Source organism: Crinia signifera, chromosome 6, assembly GCF_055691185.1.
Source record: "Crinia signifera chromosome 6, ASM5569118v1, whole genome shotgun sequence".
NCBI lineage: Eukaryota > Metazoa > Chordata > Amphibia > Anura > Myobatrachidae > Crinia > Crinia signifera.
This window is the reverse complement of record NC_139222.1, coordinates 90898904-90920755: the sequence shown is the minus strand read 5'-3', so window position 1 is coordinate 90920755 and position 21852 is coordinate 90898904. Positions and strand designations below refer to the sequence as shown.

The 21852-nt window shown below is 41.8% G+C and overlaps 1 protein-coding gene across 1 annotated transcript in view; it reads left to right on the top strand.

Moving 5' to 3' along the window:
* Positions 1-21852, top strand: part of EYA2 (EYA transcriptional coactivator and phosphatase 2) — a 137808-nt gene that overhangs the window by 76104 nt on the left and 39852 nt on the right. The window contains exons 7-9 of the mRNA XM_083145419.1: positions 15686-15753; positions 16572-16749; positions 17056-17198. Of these exons, the coding sequence (XP_083001545.1) occupies positions 15686-15753; positions 16572-16749; positions 17056-17198 (389 nt within the window). The remainder of the gene's footprint in view (positions 1-15685; positions 15754-16571; positions 16750-17055; positions 17199-21852) is intronic.

Sequence of the window (21852 nt, the reverse complement as noted above, 5' to 3'; positions counted from 1 at the left end):
CTGTCCTTGACAGATTGCTCAGCGCACAGCACTGACACATTGCTGTGTACTGAGCGATCTAGCATTTCCTATGTGTAGGCCCCTTAAAATGATCAGATTTGCTCGGCTACTCAAAATAGCAATGAACCGGTTCTTCTTTCATCTTACTACAAACCATTAACCTCGCTATAAAATTGATTGTATTTTATTCATGAATTTTTTGCACAGGCCACCTAGTTACTCATAATAATAATTTTGGCTAAAGGGTGCCTTGAAAAAGCTATCAAGACCCAAAGGGTGCCATGGACCGAAAAGGTTTGGGAACCTCTGGCTTAAGCATTCAGTTCAGAAGCTGTTAATTATATCTTTGCTGATTTTCTGAAGAAAAAAACAATGTTTGAGAAAATAAATTTAACTGGATCTTTTGAAAATACAGTTTAAAGTGTAGTTGTAGAGGTTACCAGTATGTGGGGGCTGTACCAGTACTCTAAGAATGAAGCCTATCATTTCATAAGAACCAGATACATCACTGAGACACTGAAGGGACAATCCTGTTAACTCGCCCCTGCACCTCCTATAGGGCTGTGGACAAAAATCTGTGCATCATATACTCCTGAGGTGAGAACATTGCGGTTAATAGGATGGATTTATCCCTTATTGACCAATCCTAGTGAATTAATAGTCTGTAGTCTGAAAATGGCTGCCCCTTATCCTGTAAAGATCCAAATTAATTACAACTCTATTCTCCTTCTTTAAATTGTAGAGAAACCTATAGGAGCCAAAGAAAAACTAGCATTTAGGTTAAAAAAAAATGCTAATACAAATATTCAAGCTGTGTTTGTATGTGTGTGACAAGGGAACTATTTAAATAAAAGGGTGTTGGTATGATATAGATGTGTCTACATACATTTACTCTGTGCTGTACAAGTTGCTTTACAGATAATGCGGGAGCTCCATGTGATGTGGTATCACAGAGAGTCGTTGTGCGGGACATTTTCTATTACATTGCATATTATTCTCAAAATTAAGTGAATATGATGCACTAGCAGCTTATGATGATTAAAATGATATGTATAATGCCTATATTCTGTATGTAACTGGAAAACACTGTAACAAAGCATTTCATATGCAGGTACGCCCACTCTCTCACTCAAAATATAAGTAAACTGCATATCATTTTAATCAAAAGAGGCTGCTTGTGAATGAGATGCACTGTAACAGACTTGGTAGCGCAAAGTCTCTTTGCTTTACCAATTCAATCCATGGCATGGCGCAACTAGAAGGGCTGTTTACTGTGCAAGGAGGCTTTATGTCTGTGGACACATCTGTATGGCAAAAACTCATAATGTTGACATTCATCATGTAGACAGTGCTAAAATGTCTACATTTTAGAATGCTGAGATATTGTCCCTGGTGTCTCAGTGTTGACTTACTTGCTCTAAGCTCCAGTGGCATCTTCCAGGTCCTGGTGGTCATACAGTATGACTGTCATTTTCAAGCCAGACCTCCAATTTTCTTCCATTTTGTTAAGTATTTCCCGTATCCTTACCCTCTAACTAGTGCCTAACCATAATCTACCATCCCGGCCTCAAAGCTTAACCTAACCTCCCCACAGCCTAAACCTGACATTCTAACAATGTTGACATTTTACCTGTCAACGTCAAGCATGAATGTCAATGTTTTAAAGGGTCAAAATCATGGTGTCCAGTTTTCTGCCGATAACACATACGATTTGGTATAAGTAACTGGACCCATGTGTTATTGCGGCTCTGAGGGCTACTTATCTATGTCATGGTTGGTATTTCATGTATGTTTCAAAATAGTTACAGGAATACATTTGTGAAAACTTTAATTTAGAAGATCTTTTCTTGTGCAAACTATAAACACCTCCATAGTTATGGTGGCATAGAAAGCAACGGTGCCCTTTGTTTTGGCACAAGAGCAAGTAAATCATTGTGCGTCTGGTATAGGGGTTGTGGTATAGCACAGCTACAGTCGGGATCCCGACAGACATAAGCCCGACTTTGGGATCCCTACTGCATGGACTCAGACAGCAGGGGGAGCACAATGAAGCCCCTTGCGTGCTCGCTACGCTTGCCACGCTGTGGGCACAGTGGCTCGCTACACTCGCCACCTATTCTATTCTCCCTCTATGGGGGCCGTGTACCCCCATGAGGGAGAATAGTGGCCGTCGGGATCCAGAGTGTCTGGGTTTTAACAGTCGGGATTCCGACATCGGTGTAATGACTGTCGGAATCCGGACTGTCTGTCAGTTACCCGTCACCCGGTATAGGACAGTGAGCTCATGCATTTCCTTAGTTCCGCAGTTCTCCTGAGCATACACTTTTATTGCAGTGCCTCGGAAGAGAAATGTATTCAGTTTAGAGATGAGTCCTTATTGTCATCTGTCACACAAATAATTCTGCCCCCACCCAGCAGCACCAGTGTAATTTAAATAGATACACAAAGCATGAATAGGTTTGGCTGATGACATCTGATCATGTTAGAAAGATTTATGTTACACGCTGCTAGTGCAGTGCAATGGGTGGGAACTCATTGATGGTAGGGGGCCCATCTTGATAAGGTCACTGGTTGGTTTTATTTATGCTTGTGGAATAGAACTGTGGTTTTAATTCATCCAAGACATTGGTTTACCCGACCTTGCTGGTTTTGGGAAGGGGTGGGGATGGGTGTAAAATCTACTCTCAAAGGTTTCAGGAGGGGATGGTTTTGAGCATATTTAGAGGTTTAAAAACATATGCTAACTATTCACTTTCATGCAAGAAAAGCTCAGAGGTTGCATATAGGAAACATGACATGTAAGCCGTGGAATTCTTTCTGCTGGTTTTATTTTGGTTCTTGGGGGGTAAACCCTTTCCGTTCTATCCTCTACAGCATAGAGAGTGTACTCTATAATCTCACTTGCTAATCAGAGAGGAGACTATGTCAGATAATAAACACATTTCGGTCCTGTTAGGGTATAATGAAGATATTATTGCTGAAAAAATTTTAATTTATGAAAATTTAGCAGCTCTCTTACATTAATCAGTGGTACAGATTTAACAGAACATGCTTGATAAATGAATATACACTACCGTTCAACAGTTTTACCAAATACCCGTATTTGCATTTTTTATTAAAATAAATACAGTTTAATATCTGAGTGTACTCTGATATGAAAGCATAGAACAAATTAACAATTGGTAAAATAAAAAAACACTACTCAATATCTACCTTTTTGAGATGTACCTCTAAAAACAATTGTGGCATTCTATCTATGGCAGGCATATCCAAACTATGGCCCTCCAGCTGTTGTGAAACAGTTGTGAAAAGAGAGTCTAAGATGTGACTGACAGGAGGGGTAGTTAAGTGAAGCAATCAGCATAAATAAGAAATTCTGGTACTTGTGTAATATCTGGACGCCCAATTTTTTTCATTGTATTGCAGCGCATCGCACTACTTAAGGCATGCAATGCAATGCAATGTGATTTTTCCTTGTAAAGTAATCCGCGTCCCCTCGCGGGGCTCGCTGCGCTCGCCACACTATATAAAATCAACTCCATGCATAGTTGGATAGTGGGGGTATAAAATCACCCATGGGTGACTATACAATTAAAAATCGGGTCTTAACAATGAAAAATGGCATTGCATCGCATTGCATGCCTTAAGTAGTGGCATGCAATGAAAAAATTGGGCACCCAGATAATACACAAGTACCGAAATTCTCTGTAGTCCACCCATCCCATCACCAGCAATCGCGTGAGCCATTGGAAGGTGCAGGGCTAAATTACCGATACGTCATTTAGCTCTGCCCCTCACCAGAGACCCACAAATCGCAGGTGTTTCCTCATGTTGGGGGTGGGGCCTAATGACGACACCATTTGGCCTCACCCCTGAAGTGCCCTGCAGTGTCTCCTCTCCGGGCTTTCTTCTGGGGCAATATCCATAGCTCATGGTGTACACTAGACACACTGGCTCTGGTTAGTGATAGGCTGCATGAAGTTAGCTTGCTTGTGTAACAGCAATGTAACCATGTTGCAGATTTCGGTGTGTGACTACACACACACCACCTTCTTACTCAGTTTCAAACCACAACAAATCATCCGGACAAGCTTCCAGTGATGCGTCTCTTCATTCAGAACAAAGGCTTGATGTCTCAGTTTAAAATCAGCTCCTGACACTAACTTCATGGGTCTTAGCAAGTTACTTAACCTCGCTGTTCCTCTGTGAGTCTGTGTTATGGCAGAACCCTTAGTCAGGCACATTGAATAAATGAAATTGAAGGAAAAATTCCTTTGCTTCTGCTGTATTTAACCTGTGACCCTGTATTAATGCAAAACAGCCACGGTGGCTGCAAATCTGATCTAGTGAAACCCGGTTGTGTGTTTTAGTTAAAAAATTGAAATGTGCGGTATTTGATAGCATGCCAGTTTCCTTACACATCCCTCTGTGTAGTAGTAATGTAGTTCAAGTTTGGTTTGATGCAGACAACACTGCTAGAAGCTAGTTAGAGAGTCAATATTCTGCTGTAGGATAAGACGAATCTCTACAGTACAGTAGAATATACTGGCTATGGGAATTTTTATATGCTCAACTTTATTTGCATTAAGCTGTAGGTAGAACAAGACATTTTGCAATACATTATTATTATTATTATTATTATTATTATTATTATTATTATTATTATATGGTAACACAAAGAGTCTGCAGTAATTTGCATAGGGCCTGATTCAGAGCCGTACAATATTGCGCAGCAGCTGTGCAATATCATCCAACTAATACACTAAAGCAGGCAGATACGTCAGGTGTAAATAGATGCCTACTGTCTGCTTTCATGATCCACAGTTGGGTCTCAAGACGCACCATCAGATCCCTCTGCATGACCATTGGTCATCTCAGTTCCCCCCCCAGTTACTCAGCTTTCCATCTTAGATCCACAGCCAAGGTCAGTAAATCTGTGTCGCCAGATGCAGACACTGACTTTGGCACTCCAAGAAAATGGAGGCAAAGGAAAGGACCCCATCATCACCAGTTCCCCACACCTAAATGCCCTCAGCCTGTCCATCAGGCTGGGGCTTAGGGCAAGATGCACTAAGCCTTGAAAAATGATAAAATGGAGAGTAATAAACCACCAGCCAATCAGCTCCTACCTGCCATATCACAGGCTGTGTTTGAAAAATGACAGATAGGAGCTGATTGGCTGATGGTTTATCATTTAGCATTTTATAACTTTTCAAGGCTTAGTACAGCTTGCCCTCAGAGTGTCCTGTGTGCTAGGACAGATTGATGCTGTCCCAGTGTGTACTGTGTCACATGACCTGTTTCACACACACACATACAGACAAACACACAAAATGGGCTCTGCGCAATATTCCGAACAACGACTGGACCTGAATGACCTCCACTATTCTAAGAAAAACAACAATGGACTGGAGTTGGGCGGAGGAGAGATCATGAGAAAATGAGAGAGAATGTTGGTGGACAGAGAGAAAAAATAAATAAAATACATAAAAGCCAGGCAGTGCCAAACGTGTCAGCTAGTATTCTATATGCTTGTCTATCATTGCACAATATTCTCTATATTTTATTATTATTTGTTAACAGTTATATATATTTAGTGCACACTATTCCACAGCGTTTACAGAGAATATTTGGCCATTCACATCAGTCCCTGCCCCAGTGGAGGTTACAATCTATAGTCCCTACCATATGTACATGCACGCACACAAATTTATACTAGGGTTACTTTTGTTGGGAGCCAATAACCTAATATTTTTGATTTGTGGGAGACAAATGGAGTACCCGAGGAAATCCACGCAAGCACTGGGAGAATATACAAACTCCACACAGTAAGGGCCATGGTAGGGACCATTACACCATCAGTTATGCCCCAATCTATATAATATGTGCTGATTATCCTATAGCACCAGTGCTGGACTGTAAGCAGGCTGTTGGACACTTATTAACCTGTAAATTACTAATGATTGAAAATTCCATACAGTGGTAGCATTGGACTATTGTTATACAATATGGTGGACTGTCCTTGTACCATGTTCTACAAAGAGGCAGTACCGGAGAACAATGAGACAATATTCTAACGTTAGCATTTTTTTTATCAATATGATAAGTTATAGGTAGTATGATACGTTATAGAGGTGGACCAATGTTTCCAAAGACATTTTAATTAATATCTTTAGATCCAGAAAAAGGTCCTGCCAGTGAGCCAGCAATATATCAAATGCGTTTCCGTGCACAGGGTTTCATGCCAGGATACCGTAGAATGTTTGCCTACAAAACAATGTGCAAGAATGAATCTGGAAACAACTGCGATGTGATATACATACTCTTAACAACTACAAATAAAAAAAAAAAGAGGTTGGCTTCATAAAATCAAACTCTCCATAAAATAAGTCCCTCTTTTTTTTCAGACTTTTAAAAGCACATATGGTTTACATTAGTTTTAGTCTAAGATTATGGCGGCATAGCTGAATCTTAGCTCTAGAGAAAGTCCTACGGGTATAGGGAGGCCTCATTTGTTAGGGGTCAAATCACACGTCCTACAGTACAATTAATGTTTCACAAATAATGGTGCGTGAGATCTCTCTTTTTAAAAATTTTCCTCAGTACCATACTTTCCAGAAATAATACGCACGTTCTAATGTGTTTCTGTGCCACGCCGGTCCAGCTTTTGTTTACTGCAAGCGATAAATTAGTTTGGAGGTATTTCCATGGAGGTAAATTACTTATTCTTGAAACATTGTCACTCGTTGGATGGGTGCCAGATGACTGCCCGTCAGTCGGATTCAGAAGGTCAGTACTCCAACATTGGAATCCCAACTATTTTAATGCCCGACAGTCGGGATCCCGACTGACAGGGGCTATTCTGCCTTGCGGGGGTTCACGACCCCCATAGAGGGAGAATAGAACCTGTGGCAAGCGAAGCAAGCCAACGAGCCCGCAAGGGGCTTCTTTGTGGTTACCCCCTTGTTGGTGCACCAGCAGTCAGGATACCGATGTCGGAATACCGGAGAAGTCACATCTAATCCCCCTTGAGCCACCCGGGAGCTTCCCGGACAGCAGGATTGCATGTGATGCATCGTATGCGGTTCTTTTGCATGTGTTGTACAGTATTGCATGTGATACCCTTCCCTGCCGCCGGAGATCATACATGCAGCACATATGGGAGGTTATTCTGATCGGTGCGGCCAAACGTGCGTACGTTATATTTTAGCGTACGCTCTCCGTACGCGGCCGTTGAGGTTAAGTCCACCCACAAATCAGCCGCATACGTACGGCCAGAAACAACGTCGAAGGGGAGTGGCGTACAATTGAGCGTACGCCAACGTACACGGACGGATCACCCCTTAGACTCCGACAACTGGCGTACAACTGAGCGTACGCCACCGTTTACGGACGTCTCTCGTCCGTCTTCCCGCCGACTTCTTGCGGAAATCTGAGCGTACGCCAGCTTGCACGGACGGGTCGCTATTGTTTTCAATAGAAAAGTCAGCTTATGTCACCGCTCGTGAGAGTGAGCGTACGTCCGTGTACGCTGGCATACCCTTCACATGTATGGACCTGCAAATCTTGCCTTTCAACTATAATTCAGACAATTAATTAATTATTCTAATTGTTATTCAATTATTGTTTTCTATTAACTCAATTGTCTACCTTAATAAAGATAAATAGTGGGCATGGGCTTAAAACATTGCTGAAACATCCTTTGTAGGTGTTAGATGTGGTTTATGTTATTGTATCATAAATACAAAACCTATGTTTGTATTAGAGTGAACACGTTGACACATGTCGACTTGTGTAGATTGAGTGTGCTACTGTGTAAAGTCTATGAAAGCACGTAGTGAATGTGTATAACTGTTTAACAAATACCTACCTTAGCATATATAAGCAGGTCTTAAAAAGATTCTTACCTTAAATTAAACAAACCTTTAAATGTAGAGAAGTATAGAAAGATAAGCTTCCAATGTGTTTGAGTGCTGTGTGTGGCTTGCAGGTAGTGAAATCATGGTTTTGACTTAATAGACTGCAGCATTGCTTATTACATTCAGGTGTATGTGTTTGAGTAGTAATCAGCGTAAATTAGCAAACCCAGGCGCACGCTGGCATGCGGTATCTGTAGGGGTGGTCTGAGGTGGCGGTTGGCGGCCGCCTGTTTTGTGTCCGAAATGAACGGTGCTTTAGGCGATCGTGCGATAGTAGCACCGTTCATTTTTGGTGCACACCCCCGTGTACGCCCATATTTACGCCCATTTTCCATCATTATTTCGGCCGCTCCCCTCAACACGCCCCTATGCCGCCCCCAATGCCCGTACTCTCGCGTACAGGTTTTTTCGCACGGAGAGACCCGTCCGTAAGTGTTGTGGAGTGTTCGCGCCTGCGCATTGGCGATTGTACGCATGCGCAGATCATGAAAAACCCCGGAACGTACGCGTACGGCCCGGCCGCACCAACCAGAATAAGGCCCATGATCTCCAGCTCCAATCTGATGCGCACAGAACCACGCATAGGATTGGATGTCACACACATGCTATTTGGGCCGATTTCTCCCGGAATCAGGCAAAATTGGGACCCAAATTCCATAGTGTATGGGGCCTTTAGAACACACATTTACTAACATTTAAAAATTACTATAAAAATGAATATGTCAGTATATGTGTGCTTTAGCTCAGGAAACCCAACATCGATTTAAAATCAATTAATATCGACCTTTAGTAAATATACAATATGAATAGGCTATAGGAGTGAGAGAGATCCTAACCCATTTATTTGATTTGATTTTCTGCATACAAAACTAAAAAATATATATATATATATATATATATATATATATATATATATATATATATTAGCGTGGTAGCGGCGGCACTCAGTAGAAAAGAAGAGACAGGAGACCTGATAACTTCCAACGTTTCAAGGTCTTGCGATCCCTTTATCAAGGTGCAAAGAACAACTTGATAAAGGGATCGCAAGATCTCGAAACGTTGGAAGTTATCAGGTCTCCTGTCTCTTCTTTTCTACTGAGTGCCGCCGCTACCACGCTAATATACAGCCGGTCTCCTACAGGCTATACCTCGGCGGGCACCAGCTCATCATCTATACTGGGACGCAACTTGGAGTGCCGCACCGCCAACATATTGTGTATATATATATATATATATATATATATATATATATATATATAGGAATGTGTGGTGCACTGAGCGCTACAACCTGTTTTTGTGATGTGACAAAAAATATATGATAATGTATAATTTATAATACACTCCAAGAAGGTACAAGGGGCTGCAAAGAGTCTCTGGTGGTCACGTTTTTCCGACGTGACCGGTTTGTAGATATAGTCAATGATAGACAGTTGCGCCTTTAGTGTAAAAGTGACAATCCTTAAATAATTAAGTGATGTGCGTACCGGAAATATTTGAGAAAATCACGTGTAGAAAGGTCTTTCTTATATCCGTCTCCTATTCGGTCCTTCTTGTCCACAGTCACGAGACTCGGATAGGTTATAGGATATTTGACAGGGGTCCAATGTTGATAGGGACCCCTGTAGCCTTTCAAAGTTTGGGTACCTTAAATAGACAGAACCTCCCACCAAAAGGAGGGGGTAGAGAAACTAGATAGTGTGATAATGTTTTATAAAGGATTTTAATAGAAAAATAAAAAACATAGGTAATGGACTCGTACAATTTAACAATGTTAAAAAAGCTTATCTGGAGTGTGCATCAATGCACATTGGAGAGTGGAGGTAGGTATCCAGTGTGACCAACGCGTTTCATCCCCTTTTCTTTGTTTGGGACTTCATCAAGGGTCAGGTGTCCCTATCAACATTGGACCCCTGTCAAATATCCTATAACCTATCCGAGTCTCGTGACTGTGGACAAGAAGGACCGAATAGGAGACGGATATAAGAAAGACCTTTCTACACGTGATTTTCTCAAATATTTCCGGTACGCACATCACTTAATTATTTAAGGATTGTCACTTTTACACTGAAGGCGCAACTGTCTATCATTGACTATATATATATATATATATATATATATATATATATATATTAATATGCTCTGGTTAGTTCCAATATTCTATGTAGATTTGGAGTTTGCGACCAGAGGTTTTCTGACCTTAAGTATTTACCGAGGCTTCCAGTATTGAAACCTGATTTGGTCCTAAATTACTTCCGTTTAGAATTTAGAAAATATAAGATGGACTTCAGCGTTTGGGTAACACATTCCAAATGCAAAAATATAAACAGAGAGTAGGGCTCAGTCCTGCAGATAAGTAACATACCCTATTAATTAAATGAGAAAGGTACAGTCTAAACTAGAACAGTAAGCAGAAGAACTAGCAGATTGCTCCTATCTCTCATTACACGTCACTTAGAGTAAGGGTGGGGGATCCTGCCAAAATCACACAACATCCTAGCAGAATGTGCTCTCCACCGAACGTTCCTCTTCAGGGACTATATCGCTCATTTTGTAAGCAGATTTTTTTTTCTCACAGATATGTACTTTAATTAAAAATAAACAAAGTTCTTTCCAACCACATTGTGTTACATATTTTGTTATATTTTTGACTATAAAAGCATATGTTTTCTATTCACACAAAAAATATAGAGAGAACAAATCAAATAGAAAGTGACCCTGAAACATACATATACAGCCACATTCGATCCAGATTCAATCCCAATATACGGCCCCGCAGCATCGGTATCGAAAGCAGAAATAGACTGTGCTGGCAAGTCTATTTCTGTTTCCAACTGCTAGAACAAAAGGAGGGCCATGCTGCTCAATGCAGTATAGCCCCGGTTTCCCCCCATGCTGTCCCTCCCTCCCTACCCGGTCCCGGTGGCTGCCGATCTCAAATCGATATCGGCGACCACCACATTGCATCGTGTATACGCTACTTAGGGAAGGACAAAATGAGATGTTGCTCATTACATCAGCCCGTGTGTACAGCCAATCTTAATTGGTCTGGCCACATGGAATTTGTCTCAATCGTCTGAACGATTGCCCATTGTTCTAGTGTGTAGCCACACTGTCAACTCTGGAGATGGCTGGTATTGTGAGGGCTGGACCATTTTTCTTGAGTCTACAGCTCATCAGGAACTAGTGACATCTCTGAGGCATGAGGCACACTGCATTGCACTCAGTATTGGTTCAGACAACAAAATAGCTGTCTCCACCTTTTTTGGGGGGTATTTCCAACCCTTATCATTTTTGTATAATGTCCCTTTAGCTATTATTTCTGTAAAGTAAATAGATATGAAAGTGACTGTGCTGAATGAGGGATTTATAGCTGAATATCTCTGGATTTTTCTGCCAAATACAAGCACTACTAATTGCTTTGAGCAGTGTAGTTCCTGCCAACATCGTAAAACTAATATGCAGCCATAGAGAAACAAATTATCACTAGCCTGCAAGACAATAGAGCATTCATTTTCATTGTCCTACATTAAGCATTTCAGATACCCCCATGAAGAGTGGTCCGGTCTAGCATTTCAAATGCTCCATTCTCTATGCTTTGCAGGCTACATGTGGTAGCAGATCAGCTCTAGAACCGTATCCCTGCTGGCCAAGAGGGTCCCCTTAGTTTGGGTTGTGTGCGATGGTCCATGGCTTGCCAGCATTTGTTCAGCTGTTCATTCTCCAGTTAATCCAGTGTCTTATATAAAAACAAACAAGTTCTTTAGAGAGAAGACACTGAAGCCCTGTCCGTTCATAAAAGATTGGGTCTGAAGATACTGGCTAGCTATAGGCATTAGGTTCTCTACTATTTAGGCTTTTCATGCTAAACACACAGACACACACACACACAGTATATATCAATTGCAAATTATTTAAAATAGATTGTATATTTTTATGCAGTGGCAGATATTGCCTATGGGCTGCAGCCAGTAAAATCTGCACCCTGCTGAGCGTCAATGAAGTCAGATGCAGTCCGTGAAAGTGTACTGGCTTCAATGTGACTGGCAGTGAATTCCTATTGGAAGTCCTACCTGCGAGTCACCCACAGGGGACTGCCGGTTCGGGCTGTGATAAGCAGAGATCTGGTTTTCCTGCCTTGTCATATAGCACTATTTGGCTACTATGGGCTGCAGCCGATTCAGCCCATAGAAGCCAGCCTTTTGGCAAATACTGCTGCTGCTACTGTGCATGCAGAAAGCCCGGTGCCTGGCCGGTAGCATAGACAAGGCAGCAGCCCCCCTACTACACTCAGTTCAGAGCCCCCGCTGCTGGTTGTCCTTATTAGTAATATATTTTATTTGTAAAGTGGCAACATTTTGTATAAGAAGATAAACAAGAATATGAGAGACTAATGAACATAAAAAACATATAGATGGTTCGGCAGTAAATTGCTACAGTGGTTAGTATTGCTACTTCATAGCTTAGAGGCAGTGGCAGCTCCTACCTCTTTCGGGAAGGGGGGCTGCTTCTGGCCACAGGCACCCTCTGCCCCTGTCGCCGCCACCATTGCCTCCTCCCATCTCCGGCTCCTGTCCTATGATGACAGGCGCCGGGACTGGCTCATGCTCAGTACAAACATATGTACTGCGCATATGGCCAGCTTCTATGGGCTGCTTCGGCAGCAGCCCATTGAAGTAATCATGGTCCCGGCACCTGTACAATATAAGTTACAGGCACCAGGACCAGCGCGTGTGCAGTACCGATATAGGTACTGCGCATGCGCATTTGCCGTTTTTGCCCTGCAGCCAGCAACAAGGCGCCCCAAGGGAGGTAACACCTCCCAATGGGACTGCCTTTGTGACTGGCAGGTCGGACTTCCAATAGGTAGTCACTGCCAGTCACAGTGAAGCCAGTGTAGTCTCACGGACTGCATCTGGCTTCACTACAGTGGTGGATTTTACCTGGGGGGCTGCAGCCCTGCAGCCCATAGGTAAAAACCGCCACTGCTTAGAGGTCTTGAGAATGATTGCCACAAAGGGGTCTATTTTCAGTTGGAAAAATCTGCACTTTTTGACTATTTTTGGTTAATTTACATTAAACTTCTTTAATCCAAGTGCTAATTTTTCACCTTTCAGAAAAATTGTGACTGTTATGAATTACTCGCCTATCCACGTGTTTTAGTCGAAAACGCGTCAGTTTTTGACTATTTTACACACTGTAGACCTGTATCGGCAGAAAAGCCAGCCAAAAGTGGCCACATTAGGTATGTCCGAATTTTTCAGCTAGCCGAAAAATCTGGACAACATTGAATACCCCCTAAGGTTCTATCTATGCTATTTATTTATTAACAAAAATGGATTTTATAAACTCAGTAACTTCCCTTATGCTTTACAATTGGAAACAACAGTTAGAATACAAAAATGCATAACAGACAGTCATAGAGGTAGAAACGCAAGCTAACAATGTCCCACAATGGCCAAAAACATACTAGTTGGTTATTAGGCCTCAGCCAAAAATGGACCCCAGTATGTACAGTATAGATATATATATATATATATATATATATATATATATATATATATATATATATATATATATATATATACAATCCTACGGTAGATAGCGGCACTCTGGGCCTTATTTTGGTTCACTCTTTCTGACAAAATCCGTCTTAGATGGACAAAACCATGTGCACTGCAGGGGAGCATATGCAAAATGTGCAGAGAGAGTTAGATTTGGGTGGGGTTTTATTTCAAAGTGAGATCTATATTGAAGTGTAAAAATAAAGCAGCCAGTATTTTCCCTGCACAGAAACAAAATTACTCACCCAAATCTAATTCTCTCTGCACATGTTACATCTGCCCCCCTGCAGTGCACATGGTTTTGTCCATCTAAGAAGTATTTTGTCAGAAAGAGTGAACCAAAATAAGGCCCACTGAGACTTCCAAACTGTGAAACAATAGAGAAACCTTATTGTCTACATGTTTCTTCGGGGGGGGGGGGGGGGGGGGGGTTAGGGGTCCGAGTGCTGGGTTTACTGGATTTGTATATATATCGATGCAATAAAGAATACAGTATCTATCCTTATGTATCAATGCCTATTTCCCTATAGATTGTAAGCTTGCGAGCAGGGCCCTCTACATTTTGACTGTCTGTAAATACCCTGTTTTGTTGTATCACTGTCCCCTTTGTAAAGCGCAACGGAATATGCTGCACTATATAAGAAACTGTTAATAAATAAATAATAAATAATATATATATATATATATATATATATATATATGGCAGTACGGATGGTGTAATGGCTAGCATTACTGCCTCACAGCACTGAGGTTGTGGGTTCAATTCCCACCATGGCTCTAACTGTGCAGAGTTTGTATATTCTCCCCGTACTTGCGTGGGTTTCCATCGGGTACTCCGGTTTCCACAATCCAAAAAATATACTGGTAGGTTAATTGGCTCCTAACAAATTAATCCGAGAATGTCTGTGTGTGCGTGTACATGTGGTAGGGAATATAGATTGTAAGCTCCACTGGGGCAAGGACTGATGTGAATGTTCTAATATTCTCTGTAAAGCGCTGCGGAATATGTGTGCGCTATATAAGAAACTGTAAATAATAATAATAATAATAATAATAATAATAATAGATATATATACATGTCAAAGTTCTGATGAACTGTAGCCCAAAACAACCACTAATCAGATATTAGAGCATTACTCTGACATGTGCTGGACAGAAACACATTTGCTGTAAAACATAGCAACCTTTCAGGTTATTAATAAAAGTCTTACAGAGTCTTAACAGTAACTATTTCTGTACAGAATATATAAGCCATAGACTATCTTCTCCCTCCCCTGTGTTAGATCTCCGCTCTCTGCCCACTATGGGGTTCCTTCTTCTAGAACTTAAAAGTCTGATCACGTTGTGTTCACCTAGAGTTTTCGGCTGTTGATCATACTTTGAAGTTATACCAGAGGGATTCCTGCAGAGACTGTGACCTCAGAACAGAGCAGACTCAGAGTATCTGGTACATACTAATATATGAAATCTTTGTAGGAAATGGGATGCATGTTGTGCCTACATTAACCTGCAAGTTGCACCGGTCACCATTTCATTCAAAGACCTTCAGATATCACATAAAAGCTTCAATCCAATAACTTACTACATCACTTGGTGCACTGCTCGGTCTGTCAGGGTGGATATATTTGCATGTGCAGTATATGTTCTATACTGTGTGTCTTGATATCTGGTTGCTAATGGAGATGCATCATTCTGTATAACAAAATAATATACTCCATAGTTTGATGTCAGCATATCCCATACCTCGGTCTTAACCATTGAGGAGAACTAGTCCTTTTAGATGATCCAAATTTGATCCTGATCATCCCTGAAGAAGTCCTTATCGGACGAAACGCATAGGATCATTTCTGCTGATTTAAGCCAGGTGTTGGATTAAAATCTTATGAGAATCACCAATCTGAAGAAAAAAACTGTTTGTACTGATGTTCAGAATAAACATATTTGATTTTACTATTGTGTACTTTTTCTGGTGAAAGTTTTAGAGCGCACTTCTATATCTCTCCTTTTTCCATTTCTATACCCTGTGCCTCTATGAACAGCGAGTTTCTATAGAGTGCTGCTACCCTAACAGTGCGGAAAAAGGCCACAACCCCCCTTTTCTGATAGAGATATATATGTATAGCGAAGAGATATAAGCAAAAGTGCACATATCTTCATAAAGTTAGTCACCAAACTTAATCTCTGAATTGTATTGTTTTCCATTAGGTCCTTCAGGGATCTACCAAGGAACCAATGGTTTGACTAACTCTGGGGCCTTCAGCGGTGTGCATCAGGTAAGCTAGTGTATTCACTTTTAGTGTGATCACACTAATCTTTCCAACAGACTAGGGGGAAATTATCAAAGTTTGGAGAGAACTGAAGTGGAGATAGATCAAGTCCCAACCAATGAGCTTCTACAGTAATTGTAAAATAACAGTAGATGATTGGTTGGTTGGATGCTTTGTTGGTACTTTATCATTCTCCAAGCTGTGATACATTTCCCCCATATAACAATACTCTGTTGAGAATGTTCTACATAGATATCCACACCAGTCCTTAATTAGTTGTTCAACTGTATAGATTTTATAGTTTCCCTTCTGGGGCTTATAAACAGTAGATAGAAATGTGTGTCCCTCAAAGAATGATATTAATGGAATGTACAATACTGTATGTAACTTGTGCCGTTCTAAAAGCACAATAAGTCCTTGTGAGCTCCTCTGGCCCAGTGACCGCTTCAAGAATCCTGGTTTAATCTTGGTAAAGCAAATGCCTCCCCTCTAAGAGAGATTTTGGCAGACAGTGTGGTTGACTTCAGCCAGCACTGCAGTTCCTCCCAGGATGCAGAATATTTTAATATGGGTCTATAGTACAGTCTATAGTACGGCATTTTTATTTTTGGTACCAAGATATAGATGAGCTATATTATGGATAAATGCTAGGTTCTACCTTTTCCGTGCACCCCGCAGCATACCGTAAGGTGGAGGCTGTGGACACTATTCCCACAGAGATAAGATAAAATAACTATTGTGTGAGTAATTGTTATAAAATGTTTTAAAATAAATAAATCAGATGGCGTGTATTCAACTGATATGTCTTATTTCTCTTATTGAAGGAATATTCATCCTATCCTGGCTTTAGCCAAGGCCAATACACTCAGTATTACAGTACATCATATAACTCCCCATACGTACCCACGAACAGCATCAGTCCCACAGCCATCTCCGCTTCCACATACTCCCTGCAGGAAACGTCGCACCATATCGCCAACCAGAACTCCGACTCACTGTCAGGTGGGTAACTGTCTGCAATCTATCTATTTGTAGGCAATGCATAAGAGGGAAGGAAATAGCTGATGCATTTTGCAGACTAGACAGAGCCTTACACTGCATTTCCCAGAGAATTGGAAGCACAGCGTAGCCTTTAGGTTTGCCAATGCTTAATTGCTTCCACACGTAGATTGTTGCAGTTTCTATTCCAGGATGCTAAATTGTGTCATTTCGAATACTATACAAGTAACTGCCTGTTTTAGTTTCACTGTGCATCCATGCTGTGTGACACCCCCAGTATATCCAATATATTTTATATTTACAAAACAGGAGAATACAATGCCCACAATGGTCCCTCCACTCCAATTAAAGATTCAGAAACAGATCGGCAACAGCGAGGATCTGATGTGAAGTTACGAGGCAGGTCTAAACGAAATAATGACCCATCGCCTGCAGTGGACAATGAAATTGAGGTACATGCTATGACCTCTTGTTGTTAGATTACCCTTTTGTACAAAGACAAGTCGTTGCAGGTGTAAAATTAGCTTTTTTTTTTTAAAAGACCTTACTGGGTAGCAAAATGTGCTAATAATTTGGAAAGGATGGTTTTAGCTGTACCGAAAATATGTTTATTTTTTTTATTTTTTTATTATATCACATTTGTATTTTGTTGCACAAAATAAAACTAGCGCATGTGGATTTCAGGCATCAGTTTAGACCAGTGGCTCCCAAACTTGGTTCCCATGTACCACCAAAGGTGCATTTTTTCGAGATTTCACCACAAATGGGGCAGATACATTAATCCTGGTGATGAGATAAAGTGGAGATAAAGTGAAAGTTGATAGCGCACCAGCCAACCAACTCCTAATTGTCATAGATGATTGGCTGGTGCGTTATCATCTTCTACAATTTTTTTCATCACTCGGCTTAGTAAATCAGCTCCAGAATCACAAGTGAATAATTAAAGCCACCTGTGGATCTTTTAAAATGTGTCAGTGAGTAATGAGAACACCTGTGCACCTGTCCGCTGACCTGGAAAACATGCACTGTTCAGGTCCTTGAGTGCCGAGTTTGGGAACCACTGGTTTTAGACTGTATTCTAATGAATTATTGGAAGTCAGATACCTGAACTAATTTCTGAAGATGCAGAGCACTAGTAACTCCGTAAGAACTTCATGACGCCACCATGTCCAACATAGTTATACAGGGATGAATTTAACTTTGTTTTCTTGTGAATACATGACGAAAGTCGTTGTTGGACTACACATGTATAATATTGCACCAAACTATAGACACATGTGTACAGGGCGCTTTAAAGAAACAGAGGCAGATGTTTTCAGTGGGCATTGCTGCCAGTGAAGACAGTGTAATATTGCTACAGACATTGGTGCCAAAGCAATCCAGATGTCCTGGATTACGAGGGATGCCAAGTAATGTCTGAAATGCGCACAGACAAATAATAAGCTGTGATTTACTGACCTGCAGGGAAATGTTGGCACACTCATCAGTTGAAGATCCATCTGTTATGATACTTCCTTTACCCACCATTGACTTACTGTAGACTAAAGAAGGATCTGAGAGATGATATAAATTACCTGGTTGACTTTATTAGTATTGAGCATTCTTTTTGAGTGCAGAAAGACATGAAAGACATATAACCACAAAACAGCCTGCCACACTTCTGCTGCGCTGATCACTCTGCATGCTGCGAATTCTACATCTTACTGATCCCACTGCCTGCTAACACTTTAATCAAAAATCCATCATATAATGCAGGGGCTCTTAAACTCGGTCCTCAGGATCCCACACAGTTCATGTTTTCCAGGTTACCCAGCCGGTGCACAGGTGCATTCATTATTGACTGACACATTTTAAAAGATCCACAGGTGGTACTAATTATTTCACTTGTGATTCTGTGAGGAGACCTGCAAAACATTGACTGTGTTTGGTCCTGAGGACCGAGTTTCAGAACCTGTGATATAATGTATATACGGCATGCAGTTATCTTCTAACCTAGTGTTTCTCTACTCGAGTCCTCAGTGCATGTTTTACAGGATTCAGTATGAAATCCCGGCGGTCAGGATCCCGGCGTTCAAAATCCCGACGCAGGAATCCCGACCGCCGAAATCCCGACAAGGGGGGGGGACGTGGATCGCCCCTCATTGTGGGCATGCTGTTGCGCTCGCCACGCAGCGGGCCCGGTGCCTCACTACGCTCGGTATGCTAATTTATTCTCCCTCCAGGGGTGTCGTGGACACCCACGGAGTGAGAAAGTGTTGGGATTTCGGCGGTCGGGATTCTGAATGCCGGGATCCCGACCGCCGGGATTTTAACTGCATCCCGTTTTACAGATCTCCTCAGTATCACAAGCAAAGTAATTAGCTCCACCTGTTGATCTTTTACAATGTGTTAGAATTAATACACCTGTGTACTTACTGGGAGACCTGTAAAGCATGCACTGGTATTGGTTCCTGAGGACTGGAGCTGGGAAATGCTGTGGAAACCACTAACAGCACCCAGCGATGCCAGATTGACAACTCCTCAACCTTAGCACAGAAAAGTCGGCTTCATGCGTGAGTGCCACATATTTAATTCATATAAATAATCTAGAACACTATCTTATTAATTCAATTTTTCTGCCTTACTGATTGGAAATCAGTGTGCATTGGCCCGCTATGGGGTTAATTAGAACCATGCGACATCCGGAATTCATTGCATGCTTTACAGTAATGGCTTCATGCCAGTGCCAGATGATAAGGAGAATGTTGAGGAGGCAAAACCTTTCTAATTAAAATGTGTTTGTGTATCTATACTACTCTGAGAAGCGATGCCTTAATGTAAGGACATATCCGCTGTTTACAACAAAATACTCGGAATACAAATTTTACCATATATCAGTAGATATGGGGTTAATGCTCACTTTGGGGGAGATGATCAAACGGATTCAGTATGAAATCCCGGCGGTCGGGATCCCGGCGTTCAAAATCCCGACGCCGGAATCCCGACCGCCGAAATCCCGACAAGGGGGGGACGTGGATCGCCCCCCCTTGCGGGCTTGCTGCGCTCGCCACGCAGCGGGCCCGGTGCCTCGCTACCCTCGGCACTTTCATTTATTCTCCCTCCAGGGGTGTCGTGGACACCCACGGAGGGATAAACTGTCGGGATTTCGGCGGTCGGGATTCTGAACGCCGGGATCCCGACCGCCGGGATTTAAACTGCATCCCGATCAAACTGTAGAGAGGCATATAGCAGAGAGAGTTCCCAACCAATAAGCTTCTATCATTCTTCAAACACAACCTGTAAAATGGAAAAAAATATAGTTTAGCACTTGGAACACTCAATTTTAGTAGTTCCCTAGTCCCCTGCGGCTGCAATATTTTGGGATGCTCACAGTGGGATGTACTAAGCTAAAAATGCGGTAAAACCCCCAGGGGTTTTACCGCATTTCCTAATGTATGAATCGCCGGCCGCCGCATCACCGCATAGCAGGGTATCCTATACCCTGTAGAAGCCTATGGGCTTCTTTTTTCGCCGCCCGCTGCCTCCGCCGCCAACCCGCCGCCTCCGCCAACCCCCCTCTCCCCCTCCCCCGGGCTTATCTTGCTGCAGGTCCTCCTGGACCCGGAAGGTAAACTACTCCTCCCCCTAGCAAGGCAGCCGGACATCCTTCCGGCTGCAGGGGGGAGGAGGAGGCGCCGGGGATGGGTGGTATTGTTGAGTGGCTGGTCTGGTGTTATGAACACAGTTCAACCCCTGGGTGCATGAAAATGTAATTGTAACGCATTTCCCAACCTGCGGTCAGCATCAGCGGCTTCCTCAGAGAAAAATATGCAAGTGCACTTGCATATTTTTCTCACCAGATTTTGCTTTTTAAAATCTACACCGCGCATGCGTGAGATGTGTAATGCAAAGCTACTGTATAGCGAAAGAAACCGGATTGCGTGAAGTGACTATTGAAATGCACAGTGGTGAAGGAACTACATTGCTACTGTTCAGTAAGTTAGATAGACACTTTTATTACCAAAATACAATTGCACGGACGTGTGTCTCATTACACTAATGTATAACTGTCTATGGGGACAAGTGAGCAAATAATGAGCGTACAATATATTTACCGTACAGTATAATACTTTGCTGAGATTATGACGCGTGTGATTGCGTTCATATTTTCGGGCGATTACGGACGATCCCGGTAGTACCCGTTCATACACAGGATCGGCCGTAATCAGCCTTCTTTGTAAATTTCCCCCTTTGTATAGAAATGTTTCCACTGAATTTCCACATATCTAAAAAATAAAATGAGACAAAGTTGTAATACATCAGCTTCACAGACAATAGAAAGTAATGCAAGGCAGTTTGTCATTACATCAAACTAATCCCATTTTTCTTAATGCGTTTTCCACATGGTTCCTTTTTTGTAGACAAGACTTTGCAAACTAGCTCATGAAAAAAAAAAATTGGCCAGCTAACAAAGGATTTTTATTTTTAAATATATTATGGCTTGAAAAGCCTTGTATGTATTTGAATAAATGTCCTGTAGTGCGCTTGGCAGCAATTGTGAAGATTATAGTAAAAAAAAATCTTCCTACTACCTGCGCTGATTTGATTTGTTTCTGCAACATGCTGAAAGTTTTTTGTATGAATGTTTTTTTTTTTAATCACACACCTGTGTATTAAGCACCCTCTTGAATGGGGCAGTGTCATTTCATTTCACTTTATTCAGTCGTCTGTGGGTTTTGCGAACCCAGTGCTGTGACTCACCGTAAGGCAAGATAATGCAATTCACGAGTGTTCGGCCATTTTGTTTACTTTGACCTCGCATTGTAAAACATTTGATATATTAGCCCATATTAGCAACGTTGGCACTCAAAGGGTTAATAAACGGGTTTTCTTGGCAATTTTCACACCTATTTTGACAAATTCCCTTGGCACTCAAAGGGTTAAATGTTGGGGAAAATACCTCTACAACGCATTAATATATAAATTGTTTTACAATGCAAGAACAAACTAAACAAAATGGCCGAACACTCGTGAGATCACTCTGTATCTGCCGAATCCCTGTCACAGGGAACTCCTAGCAAATGCTTTTTGTATTTGATTGTCTAGTGGATCCATAGTGTTATGTAT